At 38.9% G+C, this 27,743-nt stretch overlaps 1 protein-coding gene across 1 annotated transcript in view; it reads right to left on the bottom strand.

Moving 5' to 3' along the window:
* TMC2 (transmembrane channel like 2) overlaps nucleotides 1–27,743 on the bottom strand; it is a 55,245-nt gene that overhangs the window by 15,977 nt on the left and 11,525 nt on the right. Inside the window, exons 5-14 of the mRNA XM_072650516.1 lie at nucleotides 26,872–26,953; nucleotides 26,606–26,712; nucleotides 22,674–22,772; nucleotides 20,528–20,670; nucleotides 17,552–17,699; nucleotides 14,772–14,960; nucleotides 12,513–12,692; nucleotides 9,668–9,817; nucleotides 6,827–6,955; nucleotides 751–818 (exon numbers count right to left, since the gene is read on the bottom strand). Of these exons, the coding sequence (XP_072506617.1) occupies nucleotides 751–818; nucleotides 6,827–6,955; nucleotides 9,668–9,817; nucleotides 12,513–12,692; nucleotides 14,772–14,960; nucleotides 17,552–17,699; nucleotides 20,528–20,670; nucleotides 22,674–22,772; nucleotides 26,606–26,712; nucleotides 26,872–26,953 (1,295 nt within the window). The remainder of the gene's footprint in view (nucleotides 1–750; nucleotides 819–6,826; nucleotides 6,956–9,667; nucleotides 9,818–12,512; nucleotides 12,693–14,771; nucleotides 14,961–17,551; nucleotides 17,700–20,527; nucleotides 20,671–22,673; nucleotides 22,773–26,605; nucleotides 26,713–26,871; nucleotides 26,954–27,743) is intronic.

Here is a 27,743-nt window from a genome sequence, read left to right as displayed (position 1 = left end):
AATTTCTAACTATGTGAGAGAAGCAATAAGGCAGAGGGGAGAAGATGATAGATTGAAAATCAGGAGGCTTGAATTCTAATCTTAGCTTCCCTGTTCTCCAGCTATTTGACCACTGGCAGATCATTCCATCTCTTATCTGAGTTTCTACCTACACAGAATGAAGTTGGTGTTCAGAAAATTATTTGAGCCCTTTAAATGAAGGGCAAAGGCTAATGACTAATAGTACTCTATTAGAACTTCTAAAATTCAGAAGGGCACCTGGAAGAAACTACTGATTCCCTGCTAAATAGACAATTTAGAAAGGGGATGAATCAGTCGCTAATGCTCATGTCAAAGTCTCAATTATTAATACTTTTCTGTTCAGGCAAGAGGATTTTGCTAAAGAAAATAGCTCAAGGGTCCAAGCAGAATGGCTGGTTTCTTTGGGGAAATGGACATCTGCTTAAGCACATGGGGAAAATTGCTCCAGAGAGCAATATGAGAACAAGTGGAAAAGTGACATGGAATTATTGGATGTGAAAGCTGAGAAGTATTTTAAATCATCTAATCCTACAATCATTTTATAGTTGAGGAAACTGAGTTCCGTAGAAGTGAATTGATTTGCCTGTGATCACACAGTGCTATATAAATGAATAGTTTTTTAATCGTCATTCACATTTAAATCATTATTCCTGATTGAATCAGGGATACAATTCAAATGTCTTTTCTCCTCAAAGGAAGTACTCCCTAAAAACTAAAGAAATTTCTCACCAGATCATTCCTTGATTGAAGATCAAGCCCAGCACATTTCCACTAATGTCAAACTCTGAGTATGAGGGCTGTCCAAAAAAGAGAAAGAGGAGAAGTATAATTAAATGAGGTCAAAAAGTGGTTAGCTTTAGTCCAAGCTGAGGTCATATAACATTTACAATACCAACTACAGACTGTTAGTATTGGAGGACAACTGTAGTTGATAGCCATCAAACCCCTCCCCTCCCCCCATCCCATCCTCCCACTGGGACTCACTTTCTTTGAAGTTATTTGGATTTTTTTCTCCAAATGTATTAATTTATTTGTTTTTAGTTTTCAACAATCACTTCCATAAGTTCCAAATTTTCTCCCCCTCTCTCCCCCCTCTTTCCCCAAGATAGCATGCAATCTTATATGGATTCTACGCATACATTCCTATGAAACACACTTTCACATTAGTCATGTTGCATAGAAGAATTAAAACAAATGGGAGAAACTATGAGAAAAACAGAACATAACAAAGGAGAAAAGTCTGCTTCATTCTGCGTTCTGACTCCAAAGTTCTTTCTCTGGATGTGGATGGCATTTTCCATTATGAGTCCTTTGGAAATGTTTTAGGTCCTTGAATTGCTGTGAAGGGCTAAGTCTATCAAAAACAGTTTTTATACACTGTGGCTATTAGTGTGTATAATGTTCTCCTGACTGCTCACTTCACTCAGCATTAGTTCATTACTCTGGATTTTTAAGAGGAAGTTTTAAACATATTCTTAAAGCTAAACAATACTGACTGTTAGAATGTAAAATCTTTGAGGCAAAAGACTATTTTTACCTTTTATTGTATCCTTTGCACTTTGAATTATTTCTGGTATACAGTAAGCAGTTAGTATATGTGTCTTGACTGAGACTTAGTCTCCTCTTGTGAAAAAGAAAATGGAATTTTCTTTTTTCTGTGGGTTGTAGTTTTTAAATATTCCCTTTCCATCTATTTGATTTAGTTTGGTCATTTACTGGGGAGTTAAGATAGGGGATTGCCTTTATTGCTTCCACCCCTGTAGATATGCCTTGGAGAAGATAAGCAAAGAGTGAGTCCAATAAATAAAAAAGTAGATAAATTTCATTCATTAAGTTGCGACATATGAAAAAAAGACCTTTGAAAAGCAAACAGAATATTTGTAAATTCTTTCCCACCAGCACCAAAACATCTGTGAACCCTACTAGGGAGGGCAGTGAGTTGACTTGGATTTAGATTTTTTATTTTTGTTTTGAACTTTCTCACCGCACTGTATATTTTGAATAATATCTAAAAGTGAAGAGGAAGGAAGGATTAAAGTGTGGGCATCTTTAAGAGTTGCACTTCTCAAGAAACTGAAGAAGGGATTCATGGAGAGGAGTGGAGGGAGCAGCTAAGTTAAGAAGAGGGAAAATTCAACCAAATTAAGAAGGAAGAAATGATCATAATCCAAAGCTTTCCTTAAAGAATTCTAGGGTCTATGCTGTGATCTAATCAAGTCTTTTATAGCTCTGAAGTCTCTAGTCTGACAGAATTTCTGAAGTGTGGTAGACATTTTAAAATCAGGTCTTACCTAAAACGTATATTCACCAATTGCCCAGCACAGGCTCCATGCATAGTATTTATGTAATGATAGCCAATAGCTAGCACTGTAAGGGTTTGCACAATGCTTTACAAATATTATCTCACTTGATCCTCACAGTAACACTGGGAGGTGGGGGCTATTATCAGCACCATTTTACAGATTAGGAAATGGAGGCAGACGAAGGTTAAATGACTTGCCCAGGGTCACATAACTGAGGCAACATTTGAACTCAGATCTTCCTGATTCAATGTCTAGCACTGCAGTATCAGCTGTACTATGTGGTCATTGTGTTGTGCTATATGGTTTGCACTTTTTTTCTGAAAAATTAAAAAAATTGAACTTAAACACTCCAAAAAGGTGTATATATACAGCAGAACAGAAAAAGAGGATTTGATACGAAATAGATTCTCCATCTTGTATTTTGCTTACTCTTTCTGGGGCAAGTGTGTGTTGTGTGTGTTGTGTGTGTGTGTGTGTGTATGTATGTGTATGTGTGTGTGCGCATAAGTCTTAGTAAAAGGCTTTGCTTTAGGCGGATGAGCTGGAAAGTTTCTTCTTAGCAGTAGGGTGGACAGAAACGTGGCAAAATTCAGAAAAAAAAAACCTTCTGCAGCTGGTTCCACTTTGTCTTAAATACAACATTCATAGTGTCCCCATCAGCAACTTGTACGTATAGCTCCAGCCCCAGCCCCAAGAAATCAGAGCACGTAATGGCATTGACTATTTAAGGGATGATGTCATGTTACTGTTTTTTCTTTTTTAGATGTAGAGGCCAACCAAGAAACAGCAGAACTCAGCTATATTTTACCACTAAACAACCCAATTACCAAATGATTCTTAAACAAGCAGCAGATTCCTTGATCCCCAAGGAATGAAAGTGAAAGGCTTCTTGTGAATAGAAAAGTTGCGAAATTTCCTGAAAACCTTAGAAGGAAGAAATCCTTTGAGGGACTAAAGTGCAATTGAAAGACTTCAGCACTAAAGTTAAAGCTATATGCCAAGGGAGGAACCTTCCCCACCCCCCATCTGAGAGGGAAAAAAGTTTTCTTGTAAACTTTCCTTGCTTTTAAAGTTAAAAAGTGGGGGAGGGGTAATGGCCCTGGCTGATTATTGAAGAAAAGGACCTTAACTAATGAGGTAAATGAAAATTTTAAAATCCATTCTTCCTTCTCCTCACCTCAAGTAAAACTGTCTGATAAAGGTCTCATTTCCAAGCTATATAAGAAAAGGCTTCAAATATGTAAGAATAAGGGTTATTTCCCAATTGATAAATAGTCTAAGGATATGAATGGGCCATTCTCAAGGGAAGAAACTCAGATTATCTATAGCTATTTAGCTATGTGGAAAAAACACTCTAAATCACTAATTAGAGAAATGCAAATTAATGTAATTCTGAGATTCCACCTCATACTTATCATATTGGCAAAAGATGACAAGAAAGGGAAAAGATAAATGTTGGAGTAGCTGTGGGAAAACAGGCACATTGATGCATTCTTGGTAGAATGGTATAAAAATTCTGAAAAGCAGTTTGGAATTATGCACAAAAGTTACTTAATTGTGCATATTCTTTCACTTAGCTATAGCACTGCTAAGTTTATATCCAAAAGAGATTAGTGAAAGAGGAAAAGGTCCTATATGGACAAAAATTTATAGCAGCTCTTTATGTGTTGACAAAACACTGGAAGCTAAAGGAATCGAAGAATGGATGAATATGTTGTCTTATATGAATGTGAATGGTAGAATGTGCTCTAAGAAATAAGGAAATATATAATTTCAAAGAGACATAGAAAGACATATATTGATGCAGAGTGAAGTAAGCAGAACCAGGAGACCAATTTCTACAATAACAATAGCATGTAAAATGGATGATTTTGAAAGCTGTAAGAACTATGATCGATACAACGACCATCCACTATTTCAGAGGGCCAACAATGAAACATAATGTCTGCCTCCTGATAGAGAGACAATAAATTTAGGATGCAGAATGAGATATATTCTATTTTTGTATATAGACAATGAGGGAATTTGTTTTTTCTTGATTGTATTTGTTATAAAGAATTTGTTTTTATTTTTCTTTTGCCTCAGTGGGATAGCAGGGTAAAAGGGAGAGAAAAGAGATGTCTGTTATTTAAAAAGAGCTGGGGGAGGGTTTTACAGACTTGAAATATTACACGAGCTTTTAAATGATATTGTTTTACCTTGTTCTAAAAACCTCTTATGGAATGCTTAATAATGTTAAAATAAAACCCAAGAATAAAACCTAAAAATATTCAAGGACCCACTCCTCTGGTAGTTTTTTTGGTTAGCAGTGGTCAGGTATCTACAGAGACATCTCTGCTAAGGTATTGTGTAAACTATTAAATTTAGAGCCCTTAGCCAATAAAACTGAAATCCAGGTGGTAATACATCACACAACTGGATAGTCCATTTACCCAGTATTATATAAAGTCTTTGTTTTTGAATACAACCTCAAACAATCCAAGCAGCTCTGTGATCCCTCACTTCCTGTGACCCTGGATGTATTCCATGAATGTAATAATGCTGCATGGAGCCTGTGATAGACCCTGGCTAGGAAGAAATGGTATTACCACATTGGGAATTTGGGCTCAGTCTCTGCCCCCTGAGGCTTCCAAATATATTTCTTTTGAGAAAAAATTCTGACTAACTTGCTTTTGGGCCATGGAGGAACTATGGGCAAGCAGCGTTTGGATTCATGTATCTTTAATGGGCGGAGTGGGGCAGCTAGGTGTCACAGTAGATAAAAGTGTCAGACCTGGAGTCAGGAAGACCTGAGTCTAAATTCAACCTTAGACACTTACTAGCTATATTATCCTAGGAAAGTCACTTAAACTTATTTGCCTCAGTTTTCTCATCTGTAAAATGAGTTGGAGAAGGAAATGACAAAACACTCCAGTAGTTCTGCCAAGAAAAACTCAAATGGTGTCATGAAGAAGCAGACCCCATTTGAAAATGACTAAACAACAGCAATCTTTAAGGGAATCAAGACTCAAGGGCATGGTTGGGGCAGGGGGAGAGAGGGAAGGGGAAGAGCTATGCTAACAAGGAACGTAGGAGTGGATTCCTTTCTGTATTTTTTCTATTCATTTCTGTTCTAAACAAATGTTTTATATTTCTCCATAAAAAGATGTCTGTGGAATTGAATAGCTGTGTTTTAGGACAACTTAAAGTGCCTCCTATGTGTGAGGCCCTTCAGAAAGCACTAAATACACTGGAATTGGATTAGATTGTTTGTATTTGCCAAGGGAGCCCTGAGCAAGGTTAAGTATCTTTACATGGGAAACAATGAGAATGTCAGGGAGTTGGGGAAAATGTGCATTTAGATTTTCAGAGAAGGTAGTTGCTTGACAAATATTGTTTGGCTGCTAAATCTCTAATTTCCGGGCTTCAGGTCTACAACCATGAAAGAGAACCCCAAGTTAATAAGTCATCAGTTTCATAAATTCATAAACCATCAATTTCATAAGCTCATAAGCCAAATTTTCCCTATCAAGGTGAGGACCTAAGTTTGATGCAATAATTAGGAATTCCAGTCAAGGTACACCTTGAAGGAGGGGAGAGAGAAGAGGAGGAGAAAGCACAAAGCTGACATGACTTTTTCTAGTCTTGTCCAATTCTAAGAACTTTTAGTTTTTTGGCTCATTGGATGCTACTTGGGGAACCTTGGGACTTCAGTAGATGACTCCCAAAGCAAGATGTTTTTTCAGGTCAATTGCAGACAATCATGGCTGAAATAGGAAGAAGGATCCTAATACAGTTGGACTATGGTTTGAGTCCATCTGTCAGTGCTCCATTTGTGGCATGGAAATAAGAAAGGCAATACTGCCAAAATGCCAACCTCACTTGAACTGGTATAACTGAACAGGATATGGCAAAGACTGGTTTTCTTTTTCTTTTTTTGTATCCCTCACCACCTAGCACAGGGCTTTGCAGAGACTAGGCATTTCAATCATGCCTGTTAAATGAATCATGAAATAATTGAATATGAACATGCCTTTCTCAAAGTTTAGTCCAAAGGAATGGACAAGAGTTTAGCCATTATTTTATTTGTCTAGCGCTTCCTGAAATGACAAAAGCTTTTATACATTATTTTTTTCTTCTTCTTCTTTCCCCATGATTCTATTTTTGCTTTACCCTCTTTCTCTCTCCTTTACTCCCCTGGTCTTCTGGCTTCATTAATAAATCTTGCCATGCTCACATATCCGCAGCATCCATCCAAGTAACACCTAGATGTATCGACTAAATTTTCTTTACATCAAAGACCACCATTTTAGAAGGTCATAGTATAAATTAAACTGGAATAAGCTATGTTTTTTTCTTCTCCAAGCAAATCTGGTTTGCAGAAAGTGCAGAATAGATACTTCATTCTCTGAAATAGCAAATAGACTGTCCTCAGGCATTAAAAAAATCTATAAACTACATATAAAAATAAAATAAAGTAGTTAAAAACATTTGCACCAAAAGCCTATAAAACAATGACCTACAAATCCTGCCTCCAGGTCCCAACACCAGCAGTAGTTCATGAATCTGACAAAGCAAGCCCTGAGGAAGTCTCCCAGCAGGATGGTTATAAATGTCACCAGGATGTCAGACACTGTGAGTCTCACAAATTCCTGAAAAGGGAAGCAGAGAAAAGGGCAGTCAGTGTTATAGTTTTTCCTTGACTTTTCCTCAAGCCTAGGAGTAACCCTCTAGACTTCTACCCATTGATTTTTGGGGACAATAGAGTTATTTATCTCCTGGACCTGAAGTGGGTCCTCCTGGTTTATTTTGTGAGGACCACCAGAATCTCACTCTCTATTTAAGAGACAGTAGGACTCAAAAACAGACTGAAAACTCAAGAGTCTGGGGTTCTGTTGGTATCTTGGATCAGATCAGTGACACCTTACTGTTTTTTGATGTTTTCTTCAGTACAATGAGAAGAGTTCTACCCCTTTCCTAGCTCTTAGAAGACACAAAGCAGGAAGACTCCACAAATCTTTGGAAGAAGGATGGACTCGGTAACATCTGTCCACCTATTCCAGATATTTTTATGTGTTACTTATTGCCATCACATCTGGATGTTTTGTTAATAACAGAAGTCCAAGGGAAGTCTTCTCAGTTCTCTCCACAGCTCCACATAGCATAGGCCATGGGCTTCAGTCAATTCAATAAGAATTCACTAAAGGACCTAGTGTATGTGAAGAATTGTGTGAGGCATTGGGGATGCACAAAGGAGTTGAAATACCCTGTTTCCTATCTCAGTGCCTTTGCACTGATTGTCCTGAATACTTGAAATGCACTCTCTCTTTACCTCGATCTCTTAGGAGTTCTTGTCTCCTTTAAAACTCAACTCATGTACTGTCTTCTACATAAAATCTTTCCTAATCCTATTTCTTCCACCCCCAACCAGGTGCTAATGTCATCCCTTACAAAATCACCCTGTGTCTGTCCTATGTGAATGTTGTGTATCTATTTATACGTGTGCACATATTATCTCCCCTAATGCAATGTAAGCTTCTTTTGGGTAGGGACCATTTTTTTGTCTTGGTCTTTTTGTCCCCAGTGCTTGTCATATAGTCGGCACTTGACAAATGTTAAATGATTGTTGAAGAAAACAGTCTCTAACCTCATCTACAAGAAGAGATAATACCAGGGTGGAGATAACTAAAAATTATTATCTAATAAGTGAACAGGAGTGGTCAAAACAGAACTAGATTAGACAATTAAGAAGTGATAAATCCTTCATGATTCAGGGAAGGCTTCATGGAATAGGTGTCAGGTCCTTCAGCTCAACCTTGCAGAAAGGAAAAGATTTTCAAAAGTGGAGGAGATATGAAGGGTAATCACTCCTGGCATGGGGACAGTGTCTACAAAATGTCTGGATCCGTTTGGCTGGAAGGCAGAGTGAGAGGAAGGGGGTAGGATACAGTAAGGACTTCATTGTAGATTTCAGGCAGAAAGAGGAAGACCTTAAATGCCAGGTTTAGGAGTTTTTATTTCACTCTATAGACAACAGAGATTCAGGGAAGAATTTTGAGCAGAGGAATGAGATTGTCAGATTTGGGATTATCCTGTTGTCACTGCGAAAGATGTATGGGAAAGGGGAGAAACAAAGTGTGACACCTGGTTAAGAAGCTGTTATAATAGATCTGATGAAAATAAACAAGAGGAAGAAAGAAAATAAACAAGGGATTGAAGTATTATAGGAGACTTGTCTATGAATTAGCTAGAAGCCAGGACAGACTAGCAGAGGTCAGTTGCTATAACACCAAAAAACTTTCCTAGATAGATGCTGAATTAGATGATCTCTAAGGTACCTTTGTGTTTTAGGATTATAATTCTGTGATCTCCCTGCCTTGCTGGTTTCATGCTATAAAGGGAATTGCTGGAAAAATGCCACACTTCATTTTCCATATCAGCTTGGGAGGTTTTCTGGATGAATACCATTTAGCCTTGTCTGAGTACAGTATGCAAATACCATTCTCCTTTCTGCACCCCATCCCGCAAACAAAACAACTTTGCCACTAAAGCTGAGTCACCTAGCAAAAGATATATGACTTTTTAATCCTAGTGGTCCTTGTTTTTTCTTTGACAGATGTTCATACCACAGTGTTCTAACTCTTTGAAAGACAAAACTTTCACAGTAGATGGCACAGTGGTTACATGGGCCATTTAATGGTCTGGAAGAAGCCAAATGAATCATCTAGACCAACAGTATGTGCACTTGAATTTTTTTCCTATGGAACATGTGTCATACACACCAGGAGAAAGTATAAGTCTAGGTAGCTTAATACCATGCACCAATGTGAATCATCATGGTCGTTATGATTGGGTAGAGGAGGGGTTCCTTCTTTTTAATCAAATGTCAGTTATGTTCTGACACTGCCTATGTGGGATTTGTTAATTATAGGGAAGAATGTGGAAAAAAAGGCATAGAAACCTGAGAAAATGGGATCAGACGGAGGCTAGAATTCACAGAAGAAAATAGGTGTGACATTTCGGTGGTTTAGAAGAATTGCCAAGTGGCACACAAACAAGTGAAAAGAAACTGGGTAGTGATAGAAATTAGGCAGCTAGGTGGTGCAGTGCATAGAGTGCTGAGTCAGGAAGACCTGGGTTCAGATCTGGCCTCAGACACTTACTAGCTGTGTGATTCTAAGCCAGTCACTCCTGTTTGCCCCAGTTTCTTCATCTGTAAAATGAATTGGAGAGGAAAATGGCAAACTACTCGATTATCTTTGCCAAGAAAATTCCAGAATGGGGTCGTGAAGAGTCAGATATGACTGAAATGATTGAACAAAGTGATATAACCCTTATCTTTAAGGGAAAACCATATTACTCACGATGCCCACTGTTGTCTCCCAGCAAGAACCTCTGGGCACATCTGCTGGATGAAGTGGGGGTCGAGTCACATTCTCATTCCACATAGAGGCATTGTAATAGTTAAATAGAGTCCAATGGGTGATGTTTTTTATTGCCTCTTCATTAGCAAGCTAGAATGGAAGGTCGACAAAGTCAGTTTTGAGTTGAACTGCACTGGGAATCCATCAAAGCAAAGTAACTTTCACACTAGAGAAAGCCCTGGGTGAGGAGTCAGGAGACCAGAATTCCAGTTTTGAATGTGCCACCAGATCTGGTGCTCTGTCCACTGTGTCATCTGGTTGCTCCTGGTGAAGTCTAGCAACAGAATAATGTATTAGTTGGGCTGGGCATGACTCATATAAGTGATTATCCCCAAAAAGCTATACTGAACCTGGGAGTAGCAAAGGATACTACATAGGCAATAGCATGATTTTTATAGCTGGATGCCCACCAAAATTTCACAACCCCTTGGCCCCACCTTTCCAATATAAGAGTTTGAGGAAAGGGGACCTTTCTTCTTTGGATCTCCTTTCCTCAATCAATGTAGGGCTCCTTGTGAATTCTTGAAAAGTTGAGTTAAGAGGAAAGGCCTCTTAGAGAAAGTAATGGAAGACTAGAATAATTTTCCTAAAATATTTGAAGATTTGTTAGAGAGAATATGATGGAAAAGCAGTGTGGAATGTAGATAAAGATTTGGGTTCAAGTCTTTCCTTTGACACAAACTGGTTGTCTGACCCTAGACAAGTCACTTCACTCCTTAATGTTCTAGGTGACTCTCTGGAACTATAAGCTGATGACTTACAAGGGCAGAGGGAGTTTCTTCACCCTGGAATTCCTTATACTGATAAAATAATGGGTCCAATCCCTTTATCTCTAAAGCATTTGCTATCAAAGTCCTCAAATGAATAAAACATCTAAAAGATGCCTAGGAACAAAGTTTTAACATCTTGATTTTGTAGTTATGGAAACTGAGGCAGTGGGCATAAACCAGAGAAGAGGACCTACACCAGTCTTCATTAGATGATACTGAAAAATCAAACCTCTAATGTTGAGGTTCAAAAGGGTCCATTGCTGAGAAAGGATCAAGAAGGATGTTTAACAAGAGGGCAGATGGATAAATGGTTAAGGGTGGGCTTGTAGGGTGGAATGTAGGGCACAAGGAAGTTAGGGAGAAGAAGTAGGAGGTATAAGTGACCCAATATAACATTTTGCCCCAGGATGACCTTGAAGGATCCAAGCTTTATTAGTTGTTTTGATTTAAACAATTGTTCAATGCTTTTACATCAGAACTTCCTCTCAGTTGCTGGCAACAAGGATAATGTCTCTCCCTTGAACCTTTGGGGCCATGACAATGATCAATCATAGTCATAGGGACTATCTAGTTAGAGATGACTCAGTGTTTCAGATATTAGCAGTTCCTAGAGGTGTAAGATTTTAGAATAGGAAGAAACCTCAGATATCACTTAATCTAATTCTTTTAATTTACTGATGAGAAAATAGTAATTTTACAGCCTTGGACAGATTAACAGCTGGGCAAGGTCATGCCTGAGTTGGAAGAGGACGTTGAGGATCCTAATTTTCATCTTTTTTTTAAACCATTCACCCTATAGAGCAAAGAAGAAGAAATGCTCATTGATCTCCATTTTTAAAGCCTGCCTTTTAATTTGAATATTACAAAGGCTACTGGAACCTGAGAATGCAGGCAGTTTTTGCTAGCAGGGATGTTGTCAGAGTCACAAACTTTGAGGATGATGGCCTTGGAGGATGCAATACCATGATGTCAACCTCATTCTGGGAGGCAGTGGACAGAGCATTGTCCTTAGAGCAAGGTTCAAGTCTTGGTTCTGATACTTATTAGTTATATGACCATGGGCAAATCTCTGAACCTTAGTTTCCTCATCTGTAAAACTGAGACAACACTCATATTTCTTACCTTTTAGGGTTGTCATGTCTTCCATAAAGTTAAATTTTTGGGGGATGGGTAGACTTGTGGTTTTATGGATTTTAGGACCTCCCAGTGAGGAAACTCTCTCTACCAAGGCATATTGGCACCTACTTGACAACTTATAGGCTTAGAGAGTTGCCGTAGGGTCCTGATTAGGAAAAAGCCCTAAAATACAGTAAGAAGTGAAAAGCCATAAAAACTTGAACTGTGTGAAAGGTGGAAGCCTGAACATGGTGACCTGTTTACAAATCATAACTTAGATACAATATCATAACTTACATGCTGACTCAAAACTTAAGATACTCTGACCTATGAAAGCCAAAACAAGAATATTGTGACTGGAACATGATCAATACATGAACTTATGTTTGGGCATAATATTGGTTTGAACTACCACGCTTATTACTAAGCAGAAAACCAAAAATATCTACCAATCAGTGATGATCCTCCTGCCATTCTACTGCTCCAAATGTAAGCAACCCAAATTGCTACCTAAAATACTACCTATAATAAATATGGAGATACTCGGCCTCTTTCTTTGGTATTAAAAAACACCCCACCATTATGGAGAAGGTGCAAGGTTCCCCAGCCAAGGGAATTCCAGACCTTATAGTTGCCCAAAGTACTGAGGGGTTAAGCAACTCGAGCAGTGTTACAGAGCTAAGTGTGTATCAGAGGTACCACTTGAACTCAGGTCTTCCTGATTCAAAAGCTGGCTACCTGGACATCATGCATACTGTCATTCTACTGAATATCAATGTAAATTATTATCACCATCAGATTACAAATGGAAACTATGCTTCATCTTAACTGTAAGAATAAAAATGACCTAATGTCAAATATTCTGGGGACATGTACTTGGCAGTGTTTGTGTCTTTTACCTTCAGGTGGACGTCATCCATTAATGCCAACAGGAATGTGTAGAGGTTTCCAAGAAATAGAGCAAAGATGCGTCCTAGCTGCCACTTCAACCCAATTCGAGGATGGTAATTCTCCAATGCAGCGATAGTTTCAAACAGTGGTGGACAAAACATCCCCAAAAGGGACATTACAATTTCAACCTGCCAAACAGAAAACGAGTCAATGATTCATTTTTAAAAAAATCCCTACTCATCACTGCTGGTGTAATCATAATGCCAATATTCCAAGCTGGGAGATGCCTCATACTTCACCCAACCTATAACCTCCCTGCTAATATGCCATTTTTGGCCTTCAAGAGCAAGGTCTATCAACCAATGAGATCCTGTATTTTGTCATACCTCTTTTGAATATTTGAGTATCAAATCCCGGAAGAAAGGGTCATCTCAGATCACGAGAAAAATCTCAGGTCCACTTCATTAGAGGGGAACATGGACCCTTTAATAAAATGCCATTGGCTTAAAGCTCTGCCTCAGTCTCTTTTATTGTAGCTTGGATAATTTTAATCCCTATAGCAGCTGGACACTGCTTCAACAGGGGCTGCTGACCTTGCTACTGAAGGCCCAGAAAGGAAAGTTCTGACCACCAAAGGCTTTGCCCTGTCAAATGGTTAAACATCAGAAACTAATATCATTTTCTCAATAAAGACAACGTTAAAGAAGAGGCATGACCACTGGCTTTGCTGTTTCACCCTAAGGATCATGGAACTTTACCAATTGTAACTGAAACCTTCCATGGGTTGTCTCCACCATTAGAACATGAGCTTCTTGAGATTACAGATTGTCCCACTTTTCTATTTGTATCCTTAGTAGTTAGCATGATACTTTTTTTTACACACAGTAAACTAATTTCATTCAGTCATTCAATAATCTGTGCATTCTGAAACACTTGTTTCATTTCTTCAAGCAGCTAATATTTCCTGCTTTGGTAAAATAATGATTCAACAAACATTTCCTCAGTACCTACTGCATGTCTGGTATTGTACTAGGAGACCTTGGAGACAGTAAAGACTAAAATGAAAGTCTTTTCTTTCAAGGAGATTCTATTTTCCTGGAGGAAATGCAATAGATGATAAAGGCCAGTTTAAACTCGGGTTCTATTAATGATTATTTACACAGGGTCAAGGTGATCTTCATCTTGCACCACCTATTTCCCAGGGCAGTTGTGAACAGAGTGAATTCCAAGTACTGTAGAGTTAGTTAACTAGGAGAAAGACAAGGAACAGGGATAGGAACAGGAAGAGGAGCAGTGGGGCAATGCTTGGAGTAGCCCTACCTTTCTTCAAAGTTCTCCCCAAGAGGCAGCTCCTACATGAGCCCTAACCTGATCCCTCCCAGCAGCTGGTGCCTCCTCCCCACTGAAATCACCTTGTGATTACTAGGTAGATATTGTTTATTTTCTTATACGTATTGTTTTCTGTGATCGAATGCAAGCCCCTTGAAGACAGGAGTTGTTCTGGTTTTGCCTTTGAATCCCAGTATCTCATATTTGTTGTTGTTGAGTTATTTTAGTCATGTCCAACTCACTATAGCCCCATTTGGGGTTTTCTTGGCAAAGATACTGGACTGGTTCTCCATTTCCTTCTCTAGATCATTTTATGGATGAGAAAACTGAGGCAAATAGGGCTAAGTGACTTGCCCAAGATCACACAGCTAGTAGGTGTCTGAGGTCAGATCTGAAATCAGGTCCTCCTGACTCCAGGCCTGGTACTCTATCCATTGTATCACGTAACTGCCCCAAACCTAGTTTGCCTATCAAAAACAGTGCTTAATCAGTGCTTATTAATTGATCTTATGATTATAGTGGAAATGAGTTTGCTAAGCAAGTTAATATGCTGAATGAGATCAAAAGCAAGAATTTTTAATTACTTTCAGAGATCCATCTATTTCCCCACACTCTAGAAGCACTCATTTTAAACTATGGATAATTGATACACTAATTATAAGTCAGCCATATGTTGGTTGAAGAAGGTCCCTTAAGGAACTCTAACAGGCAATACTCAGAACCTAAGTTCAATTTGCCATGTGTAGGTGTGTGTATATATACACATAAACACACACATATGTGTATATATACATACACACACATATAATCTGTAGTTCAGGCTTTCACAGATTAAGACTGCCTTTGAGTCCACAACTCTGCTGACCCGAGTCAGTCAGATTTCATAGTGTGCACCCTTTGACACAACTTAAGTGGTCACTCAGCCTTTTCCTTCTTACCTCATTTCTTTCATACCAGCTGACATTTTGCATTTTGGAGAATTCCTGGGATCGCTTCACCACAAAGTAGATGAGATACCCACTTCCACACAAGCAGCAGATGATGAGGAAGTTTGCCAAGACCCGGAGGAATCTGGTCAAGTGGATGTTTTCTTCTTTGTTGCTTTCTTGCTCATCGACAATAGACTCCTTACATATATATATTTAAAAATCAACAAACAATAATAACAGAATAATCTGAAACAGTAGCCTGGTCTTCAGACTCCCAATGGAAGGTATGACCAGGCACCAAATATTACAGTCAACTACAAACTCCTTGAGGGCAGGAACCTTAGACATTTTTTGTATTCCCTGAAGCACAATGCTGTATGATCCATTCCACTTGACAAACATATCTGAGGCACCTACTAAGGGCAGTATGAGAGGCAAAATCACTGGCCTTGGAATCAGGAAGACCAGGGCTCAAGTCTTATCTATGACATGCCAGCCTCCTGATCACAGACAAATCACAACCTCTCAGTTGATCCAGATGATTTTCTAAGGTTATTAAGTAATGATTGAATTCCTGATCTGTATCTGTAGAGGTAGCTTTCACATTGGGAGCTCCTCAAAATGATAAAGTCACGTGACTGGTATCCCACCTTCCTCTCAACTCCCTAACGTTCAGGGTACTCTGCTAGACCCTGAGAATCTAAATAAAACTCTGCCCTCAGAGAGCTGACCTTCCTTAGTGTTTACTCAAACATTTGCTGAATGAATGAATATTAGTACCAAATGGTAAGTCTTGCAGGTCAGTCTCTGGTTTTAAATATCAATATTTGAAGGTTGTGTGCTGAGAATTCTGCTTTCCATTTGTCTTTGGATAAAAAAACTGCAATACTGGTAGACTACTTACTATTTCCCATGGCACTAGGCTATTTTGTAAATTATCTCCTTTGCCACCTGAGAGAGGTTCTTTTAATTCAAACAGTAAGAGTTTATTGAGCACCTCCTATATGCTAAGTACTATACAAAACTCCATGGGGGATAAAGGAGAAGTAGGAGATCTGGTGCAGTTAAAAATGTATTAGGGAATGCAAGACTGGCAGGCCCTTTCCAGTGGAAAGAGTATGGTAAGGAGACCACCCCCCCATCTCATCTTTGTCATTAATAATAACAACTGAGTTTCGTGTTGGGCCTTAATGTTGGTAAAGGACTTTACATACATAATATCATCTGATTCCCACAACAATACTGTGAGGTCAGTGTTCTAGGTATTATCATCCTTATTTTATGGATGAAGGCACTGAGGTTCAGAGAGGATAGGGGATTGGCCAATGGTCACAAACTAGCAAGTGTCAGAGGTGGGATTCCTGACTCTGCTATACCCCAGTGCCTTTCCATGCTTCCTCTTACCATCTGGCCTTGGATAAATCTCAGGCCCTTCATTGGCCTCAGGTTTTTTTATTAGTCAAATGAGGGTGTTGGGCTATATGATCTCCAAAGACCCTTTCAACTCTGAGAAGTTCTGCTTCTACAGTTCTATGAATTAGACAAAAGTATAAGAACAGAAATGAATTCTGAGAAAGATATCATGGTGGGTTGGGGCTCTTTTGGTGGAAGTAAAACTTCATTGGAATGTTCAGGTACATTTCAATGGATAGAGATGCAGAAGAGCAGAGCAGATGCATGGAGGTGGGAATTAATATGATGTATACACCAGAGAAGGCTCTGGTGCAAGTGATTTGTGTTGGGGGTCAGTGGGAAATGAGGTTATTAAAGATCTTGAAAACTAGGCAGAAATTTTGACTTGATTCAGGAGACAATCAGGAACCACTCTTTGTGATATTCTCCAAAAATAATAGGCTTGTATCATTGTTCCTGTGGAATTGTTTGGTCACCATTGCAAGCATGTTCCTAGTAGGTGGAGAAGACAAACTAGTGATACTCTAGGCAGTGTCATCCTTAGGCACAATTGTGAGGTAGATAGTTTGTTTTTGGAGCCATTACCTCTCTACTGTTGTTGCTGTGTCATTTCAGTCATATCTGACTCCTTGTGACCCCATCTGGGGTTTTCTTGGCAGAGGCACTAGAATAGTATACCATTTCATTTTCCAGTTTATTTTATAGATGAGGAAACTGAGGCAAACAGAGTTAAGTGACTTGCCATGGTCACACAGCTAGTAAGTGTCTGAGGCTGAATTTAAATTCAGGTCTTCTTGACTCCAGACTCAATGCTTTTTCCACTTCACCCCTCTCCTACTGGTGCTTATGATGATCTATTAAAGGATGGGATTAATTTTTAGGCAAAGTTCCTGCCTTAGGGCTCTCAAATCACATCAAGTAGATGGTTATCATCTTTGCTTATTGCTAAGTTTGACCTGGTTCTTAACTAAGTAGTTAAGAATTTTTTTGTCCTTATCATTACTAGGGGTACCAAGTAGTAGTTTGGGTGCCCTAGGGCCAACCTGAAGGCACAGACCAAAGAAAGAAAAATACAATAGAAATGAGAAATAGAAAACAAGGAGAAAAAGAGAAAGAAGGAAGGAGAAAAGAAAGGTATGATGGATAGAGCAGTTCTCCATGATGGTAAAAAATGGATAACCCGAGATTCATTCATCAAGCAACAATAGCCACTCCCCCCATAAGACATGAAATACAGGTTGCCTCTATCTTATAAAAATTTCTGCCATGAGACTCTTATGGAAATTTCTTTCCAAAGTTCCAGCTGAGATGATTTCTGCCAGTGTCTGAAATGCTACAAAATTTCCCCCCCAAAAAAATGGTCCCCAGGAGGCTACCTTGAAACTGGTGGTTATAGATGCATACTTATTGTCAGCTGTCTCTGGATTGCCAATCAAATAGTCCCAGCTAGTAAACATCTTGAAGCTGAAAGTGAAGTTGTCACCATTTCCTTCACCTGTGCTTTCTTGGGCATTGCTGGCCATGCTGCAAAAGAAACATTACACAGGACCAAGAAACAATGCAGTTGATTTCACCTGGCCCAATGACATGCTCCCAGCAAAATTCAGAAGTTATAAAGACCTGGAGAATAGGGAAGACAGAAAACCTACAACATAGAGTGACAGCAAGACAGGAATCTTGGCAAAGACAAAGTTTAGGTGGACTGATGATATTCTGTATATAGTTCATCCCTCTGGATTTCGGCATTTGCAAATTGTGAAGTAAGAAAGGGGCAACTCTTTTTCCTTCTTTATTTCATCATTCAAAACATGAACATATCCAGAAACCCCCCTAGGTTCAAACATCAGGTGTGTGGTTGAATTAAGTTCTGACTTTATCAGATATCTTACTTATTAGGTAATGTATATGCTATATGGAAAGTGGATTTGGATTCTGTGAGTTTAATTACTCTACTACCATCCTCTCTTATTGCCTCATCATGACATGGAGGTGATTTGGGGATGTTCGAACCTATGTCAATAGGCCATAAGTTTTGACAGATTCTGCCAGTGTGAGGAGGCTTCAATTGTGGGTCCATTGATGGATTGTGAGCCTGTCCTTTGGCCTAGATCAAGGGCTCTTAAGATTTTTTTGAGTGTGTGTGTGTGTGTGTGTGTGTGTGTGAGAAAAAGAGAGAGAGAGAGAGAAAAGAAGAAGATGAAGAAGGAGGAGAAGGAAGAGGAGGAGGAGGAGGAAGGGAGGGAGGGAGGGAGGGAAAAGGAACGGGAGAAGAAGAGGGAGAGACTCCTTTGGCAATCTTATGAAGCCTATGAACCTATTCACAGAATAATATTTTTGAATACATATAATATATAGAATTATAAAGGAAACCAGTTATATTGAAATATTTATTTAAATATAAACAAGTCTACAGATTTCATGTTAAGAACACTTGCTCTAGATCAATGTGAGCAAGCTTATCACCAGAAGATTGGCCACCAGATGATAAATATTATTGTCCATAGCAACTCATGAAGACCCATTTACTAAGGCATGGAAGAGCTGTGATATGTGTCATGGGAAGATCACTCATAGGCATGGAATTACTGATCCCTATCGTGATAAAGTATTAAGTTAATATTTACATAGTGTTATCAAGTTTTCATAATTTACACATATCTCATTTGATCTTCACAACCACCATGTGGAGAAGGTTCTATTAATACCATCATTTTACAGATGACAAAATTGAGGTTCACAGACATCAAGAATCTTGCCCAGGGTCGCACAGTTAGTAAGTTCCTGAGGTGGGATTCAAACACGGGTAGGATTCAAAATTTAATCTTCCTGACACGAGCAATCTATGTGCTACATCATGTTGTCCCCCCATAAAATATTAAAGAAGCTTGCTACTCAACACATCATGAAAAATTCTTCTGTGAAGTGAATAATAGCTCCCCTCTCCTTACTTGATCTATTTTATAAATCTAGATTTTCTTTTATCAAATTTACTTGAAGCATTATTGTATATCTGTTAGATACTTAACTACCTCATTGAAGCTTGATTTTCTTAGGATCAGATCACTGTAAATTTAGGGACCTTAGAGGCCATCAAATCTAATTTAATTTTTTAATCACGTCTAGTATCATAGAAATTGACACCAATAATAATAGTTTGCAGAACATTCAATAGAAAAGAAGAATCGCAGGATTATGACTTATGCTAGGATTATTTCTTCTGAACCCCACTGAAAAAGATGAGAAGATACGAAAAAGTCATATCAATATCCTATTTTCATATAGGCCATTATAATTTTCAAAGTGCTTTCATTTTCATTATCTCATTTGGAATTCAGATTCTGTGAGTTAGAAAGTACAGATGCTATCCCTGTTTTATAGATGACAAAACCAAAGCTCTTTCAATGTAGGACTCTGCATATAAATGCAAATATTGGCTTACAAGGATGATACTTCACAAGAATTTGGGAATGCTCTAGGCAAGAGGCAGCAAAAGCAGAATTGGGAGGAATCAAGGAGTATAGCCAAGATCAGCTTGCTGATTTGACAGGACTGGAGAGCAAAAATTTGACTCATGAGTCTTTCTTTTTTTTCTCTTTCTGCCTTCCTTCCTTCCTTCCTTCCTTCCTTCCTTCCTTCCTTCCTTCCTTCCTTCCTTCCTTCCTTCCTTCCTTCTTTCCTCCCTCCCTCCCTTCCTTCCTTCCTCCCTTCCTTCCTTTCTTTTCCTCTTCCCTGCCTTCCCTCCCTTCTCTCTCTCTCTCTCTTTCCCTCCCTCAAGAAGAAAGTTTAGTTTTTATGAGAGATATCCCAGTAGAATGTTAAATCAGGCCTGCCTATATCTTGCTATTTTGCTAGCACTTCATGTTGAACTCAAAAGATTACTTGACATTTATATCCTCCTCATTGTTCTAGTAGAAAATGAAGAAGGAAAGAGCCTTAGTGCTGGATTAATAAAAATGTGGATTACTAGCATTTGTGCTTTAAGATTTACAAACTGCTATACAAATATCATCCTATGTTGTTCTCACAACAATCTTGGGAGGTAGGTGCTATTATTATCCCTATATTATAGATGAGGAAACTGAGGCAGACAGAAGTCAAGTGACTTGTCCGCAGTCACACAGCTTGTAAGTGTCTGAGGTTAGATTTGGACTCATCCTTCCATTGTACTACCCAGCTGCCCAATGGTTGAATCATGAGCCATGCAGGTAGAGAGGCTCCAATATAATTTACCTTTTGGATGAAAATGTGAACTTTGCATAGAAGGTTTGTGGATGAGCTGTGGGAGCTGAACTTGAAGGGACAGCTAACATAGAGGAGACAAAAAATATTTTAAAGTGAGGAACTCTACTTACGATCTAATGACAACCATCAGGCTGTAACCAAACACGCTGACCCCCACCATGAAGTAAGCCATTGGCAACCGGTACTTCAGCCATCCGATGGTCCTCTGGTTGTTGTAGTAGCCATAAAAGAGAGCAGAATACTTGATATAACCCTGCAGAATAATAAATGTCAAATGTTTACTGCTCTGGTGACTTACATCACTGAGTTTAATGAATGTGTAATAAACTCAGTATATATGAAGTTCAGAGACCCAGATGCTTTTTATTTTGTTTTTATTTTTTCAGCCTTTAATTAATGCTTGAGGAGAAGAGAAGGGAAGAGAGTGGAACTTCCTTTTTCTTTTAGCTCCCTTACTTTTAAGGTCTGCTATGCATTTTCTGCCCTCTGCTCTTCATCATCACATCTTATCCTTTATTTTAGTTTCTTCCTTTTGCAATGTTCCTTTTCCCCAAAGCCCAACTGGTATTGGGATATGGAAGAGTTAGAAAGTGAGGCTACATTTAGAGATAAAGTGTGTGTGTGTGTGTGTGTGTGTGTGTCTGTGTGTGTGTGTAAAGCCATTCTAGATCATTTATATCTTTCCATTATGCCTTAATATTTGGATTTAATGTGGCTTCACAAAAGTCTGCTTTTTTGTTCTTCTGAAGTGCTTGAGGTCTGGCAATGAATGAATGGCTGTAGCATCTGTGAATTTTTTTCTTAGGTTCCATCTCTGTAAATCAAAATCTCAGCCAGGATACACTGAATAGATATGCAGGACATGGCCAAAGCAACCAGCTGTTCTGGGGTAGGAGAAATGGCTCTGAATTTGGACCACCTTTTATTCTATGGGAGAAAGAGTTCTGGAAATGTTCTGTCAGTTAGGGATACCTGATTATTTACCTTAGGGTTAGTATTGGATAGGAAGAGTATTTGTGCGTGTGTGCGTGTGTGTGTGTGTGTGCGTGTGTGTGTGTGTGTGTGTGTGTGTGTGTGTATTTTCTTGCTTGCAAGAAGTCCCTGCCATTTCATGATGGAATAACTCCATCCAGACATTAGACTTTAGGTTTGGGAGCAGAAGACCAAAGAAACAATTCTTGATTCTTGGGAGCATATCTACTTCTGATTCCTAGGATTGGGGTAGGAGGAGAGTGATGTTGCCACAGGGAGGCCAGTGTAGGGTAAATAGGGAAAGAGGACTCTCTCTCTTCCCCACACAGGTGACACTTGTATTAGATTATTTTTGCTCTAGTGATTTATGTATGATCCTTTGATTTAGTGGTACCTTAGAGGGGGTGGGGGAGAGCAAGAAGGATATTACCTGGCAGCTAATCATCCTCTCCTATTGAGTCAGCTTGTGGGAGAAACATCCTGAGTTTGGAAAGCATTTTTTTTGTGGCATTCTTGAGTCCTTGCCACCTATACTACTTGGGATTCCCACGACTGAAGTCATCCCCAAAGGCTTCAGATCAATTGTATTTACCCCCTATGCCAAAAACCTTAGGGATACTGGGCTATTGTCAGACACTCCATCCCATCCAATCTTCTCCCCTTCTCTCTCCTCCATCAGTTCCCCCCTTTAGGATCTGAGTTTCCCTTCTTGGGTTTGGAGGTGATCTTGGGGGCTATGGACTAACTAGGACCCTAGGTTTGTTGAATGATGATTAGAATCCTTGAGAATAGCTTAGAATTAACCTGGCAAGTGTTTGATAGACATTTGGAGTTTTCTGGGTCAGGTCTGGCAAATTGCCATTGGATTTGTGGCATTTGGCTCCTTATCAATCTCTAGTTTATAAACAGCCTCTTCTTTCCATTAGAGAGGCAAGGAGGAATGAAGGATGCCCAAGGGGTTAAAATGATATCAAGGTAGAGAAGTGCAGAATATAGAGATGACTTCTAGAGTCCTTTTCCATCTTCTAATGGTTATTTAGAAAGTACCAGATTCCCCCTTGAGTCCCTGCTCATGCATGGTGTATTTTCACCCTAAGTTTTCAAGTCTGAGATGGAGCTATCTGTTTAAACCCCACGCTTTTTGCTTGAATTTGAACATCTTTACAAAAATCATCTATCTCTCCCCATCAGGATTAGAAAATGGAGGCTTTGTGATGAAGTGATACAGTGTTTCAGCGAGTGACCTAGTCAAAAATGGTGTCTGTGGATGGATTTTAAACATACCTCAAAATCCCAAAGAACTGAAAAATCCATAGCTTTCTCTTCCTCAGCTCGGGGTACAGTTTTCCTAGGTATGCTTCCATAGGGCATACCCATTAAAACCTGGTTGAGGGAAGGATTAACATTTTTATTCACTGACCATGTGTTTCTCTGTGTCTTTCTCCATCTCCACATGTGTATGTGCCTCTCTCTATAGCTTCAACTGTGTTAAAGCAGGGCACTTGCATTTTCTGTTATTTTCTTGTTTACTGAATGTGCTGATGGGTCTCGGTAAAAACCTCTCCAAGCAAATTCAAGTAATTTATTTGTAGAAGGAGCAGAAAGATACTCAGAATGGTGTCTTCTTCCAACTATACTGGCTTTCATAAAATTGTCAGCCTCTCTACAGTAGATTGAGTTCCACTGTTAGTTGAATTTTCAAATACTGTTGTGCAGGAGATTACCACAGTGTGATATCACTTTTGTGTTACAAAATGACAGTGATTTATAGAAAATTACTCTGAGGACCTGAGTGATTTTGGTTTCCCATATATAGGTTTGAGGATTTTTTTCCCTTTGAAGAGAGCCACACATTGGTTTAACCAGGATGAAAAATTTACCTATAGCCATATTAATATTGCTATACAAGCCCAGGGGAGATGGGGAAATAGGTTAACTATACTTTTCTTTCTACCTGAGAATATAATATCTTTTACTTCTCCTAATACCTGTGTTTCTTTCCAAATCCTTATTCTGGACAAATTATTCCCTTGCCTTATTCTTAGCTTTCTAATGTAAATCCCTACTAAGGTATTCACTGATAAAAGGGTAAGGTGCCATCCTTTCTAAAAATACATGAAGCCCCCAACTTGCAAACAGGATTCAAATTCAGCTTCTGACCTTGGGTAAGAAACTTGATGTGGACTTGACCTGTAAAATGAAGGAGTTAGACTAGACAGACTCTAAATTATGAAATATCACTGTTAGCAGTATTTCAGTTATGTTACAGATTAAATAGGCTTTTGTGGGATATTCTGGAAACCTAACTCCCTTGTAGAATATAACTTCTGTTGGAAAATACTCTCAAAGTTCTAACAACTCACTTAAAAATGCAGTATCTATACAATGTGTGTGTGTGTGTGTCTATGTATGTGTGGACTGCCCATATTTGCCTCATCAGTGCAGATCAAAAAGCTTGGTAGATCCTAAAGCATGTGTCTTTAAAAGAAGAATTTCAGGCATCTGGGATGTGGGGGGTGAGGACCCCTGCTTGGCAGACTTCAGATCATACTATGTTATCAGCATATTGGAAAGACTGTGTCTACTGAAGTGTATCTCCCTAGGGACCTCTGAATCCCATTTTGAGAAGGCTCCTATAAGATGGATAATCTTGTGAGCAGATCAATTACACGATTATCCTTGTAGGCAAATGACTTATACATCTCCCTTTTTCTGAGAAGTCAGTCAGTCAGCAAGGTTTTAATGCCTTAGCTATGCTTTTGACCTCTCCCCTTGACTTGGGTGACTTCTCTGAGCTCTTGACTGCAGCTCCTAATTCCTTTCTGTGCAGAGAAATCCTTTTATATTCCTTTCAGTTCCAAGTCCCCCCAAATCGAGATGTGTATAGAGATGGTGCAGAAAATCTTATATGTCATTAGCATTTTAATGAATTCTTGCTTTTCTCCTTGATGCCTAAATTATTTCCTATTAGCAAGCAGAATGTGTAAGCTCCTTGAAGACAGGGACTATTTTTTCTCTTGTCTTTGTATCTCCAGGTCTGGATTTGGCCTGTACTTAACAAATGCTTATAGGATGGGATTGGTAAAGATTAATAAATTAAATCCTTTTAGCTACCAGAGGATTTTTTAGTATCCCTTATAATGTGAAAATAAGTATGTGCACTGAATGAGTTTAATCTTTTTCATTCCCTTCTTTGGAGACTTCAGGCTAAGTATTAATACTCATAAATACAATATCACAGGGTTTTAATTTTTTTAATACCATAAGTCTTTATGTACTTTTAGCCTTCATGATTCCATTGTATAGAGAACTGCATCTACCAAAGGAGGTTGACAATTGTTTTGGACATTTCTTGTCAAGTCTTAGAGAGTTACCTGAAGGCAATGAAGGCTCATGAGACCTCTTCAGGGTCACACAGCCAATATGTGTCAGAGATGGAATTTGAATCCAAAGCTTTCAAATTCTGAAGCTAGTTCTCTATTCACTATATCCATAGGTTTTAAATCACCCTACTTCTGAGTTAGGAATTGATCTCTTTTAATAAATATGTGGAGCATTCTGTTGAATGGTTACACTTGATTTTAAGGTTTGCCAATGAGAAGTCATGCTAAGTTAATAAGGTATTTGTAAGTAGACTTCATAGCTAATGTATCATTTGGAATAAAGGACTTATAAATAATGGAGCTTGCATTTACAGCGTGGGGTTATTAGAACACACTGGCTGCCACTTCTAACTCATCCATTTTAATTTGCATTGTGTTGAAGGTTTTGAATTCCATAATGAATGACTGAACAGCAAAGTATCCCAAGGGTGGTGATGAAAGGTAGAATTAGGTCCAATGGACTCATTAAGCCATTTATAACAGAATGATTATTGTCCAGCAATTGTGAGGCCGATTGGTAAACCAGGCAGAAAATATCACCTATAGAAACTGTGTTATCCTGTAGCCCTTTCAAAGAATGCATTAGAATACACTGGGCAACGTTGGAAATATAAACAAAGAAAGCTAATTGTACATGTGTGCTGCAGTTAATGGACTTGGTGGTCTAGTGGAAAGAGCCTGGGTTCCAGAGTCAGGAGCCTAAGGGCAAGTCATTTAATTCTTTTTGCCTTGTTTTCTACACCCATAATTGGGAACAACATTATTTGCTTTGAGCACCTTTGAGGTGTGTTGTAAAGACTGAATGGAATAAGGCAATAGACCCCAACAATAATGACAGCTAACAATGAAATATTGCCTTAAGACTTGCAAAGTGCTTCCCACACTTTGTCACAACCTCCCTCTGAGGTGGGGAGTGTACGTATTATTATCTCCATTTCACAGATGAGGAAACCAAAGGCTCTCAGAAGGTTTGACTTGTTGGTGATGACAGAATTAGCACCTGGTATGATAACCTGTGTGTTTTCTTCAATTCAATTAATCAAACATTTATTAAGTATCTATAGCATCCCAGGGACTGGAGATACAAAGAGAAAACTGTCCTGTTCTCTAGAAGCTTATATTCTACCATACATTGTAGAAACTCAATGAAGATCTGTTTCAGAATAGTTAAGGGATAGTTGGATTTAGAATTAGGGGAATCTGGGTTTAAATCCTGACTATTACCTAATAAACATTATTGTTATAACCTTTACATAGTCTTGGGCAAATGACTTAGCTTTCTGGGCCTTAGTTTCCTTATTCACAAAATCCGTGGTGTTGTTAGGCTGTATAATATCTATGATTTCTTCTAAATCTTATGGTAATAAAAAAAAAAAAGGAAATCTGACCTCAGAAGAACACTTCTTGAGTTAGAATTACATGTAGTTTAGTCTTGTGTATACCGCTGACCAGCTCAGGCACAGGGCTACTGTGAGGGTGATATTTTAAATGTCTATAAATTATTGTACAAATGGAGAGCACTTGGTAAATATAACGTGAGAAGAAGAATAATGACTCTTGATTAGTACTTGAGATTTCCAAAAGGCTTTCCTTACAACAGTGCTATCAGATAGTGGCTGCACATAGTAGGCACTTAAATGTGTATTGGCTGTTTGGTGTCCCCATTTTACAAATGAGCAAGCAGAGACTTGGAGAGGTTAAATGATTTGCTTAAGGACCTAGAGGTAAAAAGTGGCAGAGTCAGCATTCAAACTCGTCTATTGTTCTGGACCCATTGCTCCTTCCCCTGCAGAAGTTAGATCACTTCATAAATCAAGAGGATTCTATTCTCACCTCTGGGATTATGACCAGTCCAAAAATCAAACCAAAAAGTACCAGGTTCACTCCATACATCCATCGGAGGAAAATGAAATAGGAGGCAACTGAAGAACCAAAGTGACCTGGGATGAGGGAAAAGAAAGACATCCACGTCTAGGGGTGAATGGAAATCCCGTGGTCTGTGTGTTGAGCAGACCATAACACCAAACACCCCCACCACCCAAACCCTTGCGTGACTGAACATTTGTCAGTCTGAGTAAAAGAGCCCAAGAAACACTTACTTTCAACCTCTTTGATCTTCATTTCCCATGGAATACACTGAGTCTTGAAATTATCAAAATCTCGCTTAAATTTGATCCATTTCTGAAAGAAAGCAACTGAATTGTAGCATCCTTGTTAGAGCAGAAAGTGGAGGCAGGCTGACTTAGGAGGTAGGGAATGGGGTGGGGTGGTGAGCCAATTGGGGGGTGTTGGCAGTTGGTATCATCTTGGTCCAGCACTTTGCAACTGTGGCAGGGCTAGCCATAGAGGGAGGAACAATGCTTAGATTGGTGACAAGCAAAGCCTTGTCCCCACCATGTTCATTCATGAAGCAATTGAGAAGCAGTGACAAAAATAATGAAAAATGTAATAGTAGTAGCACATCCACTTGCCAAATCTACTAAGTGCTTTGCTAGTTATCAAGTCAATAAGCATTTATTAAGCACCTACTGTGTGCCAAGCATTGTCCTAGGAGAACACAATCCTATTGTAGAAAATAGTAGATAAGGACAGTACAAATACAGTATTAAAAAACATACTATAACAAAATTGAAATTGTATCACTGTGGGATCTCAAGCCAATTTGAAAAAAAAATGGGGATTGATCTACAATGGAGAGGCAGGATGGTGCAATGAAAAGAGTGCTGGACTTGTGGTCAGAAGAGACTAGGGTTCAGATCCTGTGTGTGACACTAATTGTATAATAGCTAGCTGTAGCTGATTCTCAGCTTTCTCATCTGTAAAATGGGGATCATGGAACTTGAGCTCCTTACTTCAGGAAAATTGTGAAAAAAGTGATTTGCAAACCTTAGGGTGCTCTAAAAATATGAATTAAGTGAGGCAGGTCCTCAGTGAATTGGGCGGACCCCCTTCAGTGAACTTATGGGAGGCC

The sequence above is a fragment of the Notamacropus eugenii genome, chromosome 3, assembly GCF_028372415.1.
Source record: "Notamacropus eugenii isolate mMacEug1 chromosome 3, mMacEug1.pri_v2, whole genome shotgun sequence".
Taxonomy (NCBI): Eukaryota; Metazoa; Chordata; class Mammalia; order Diprotodontia; family Macropodidae; genus Notamacropus; species Notamacropus eugenii.
Note: the sequence above shows the minus strand (reverse complement) of the source record. Positions and strands in the feature narration are given on the sequence as shown.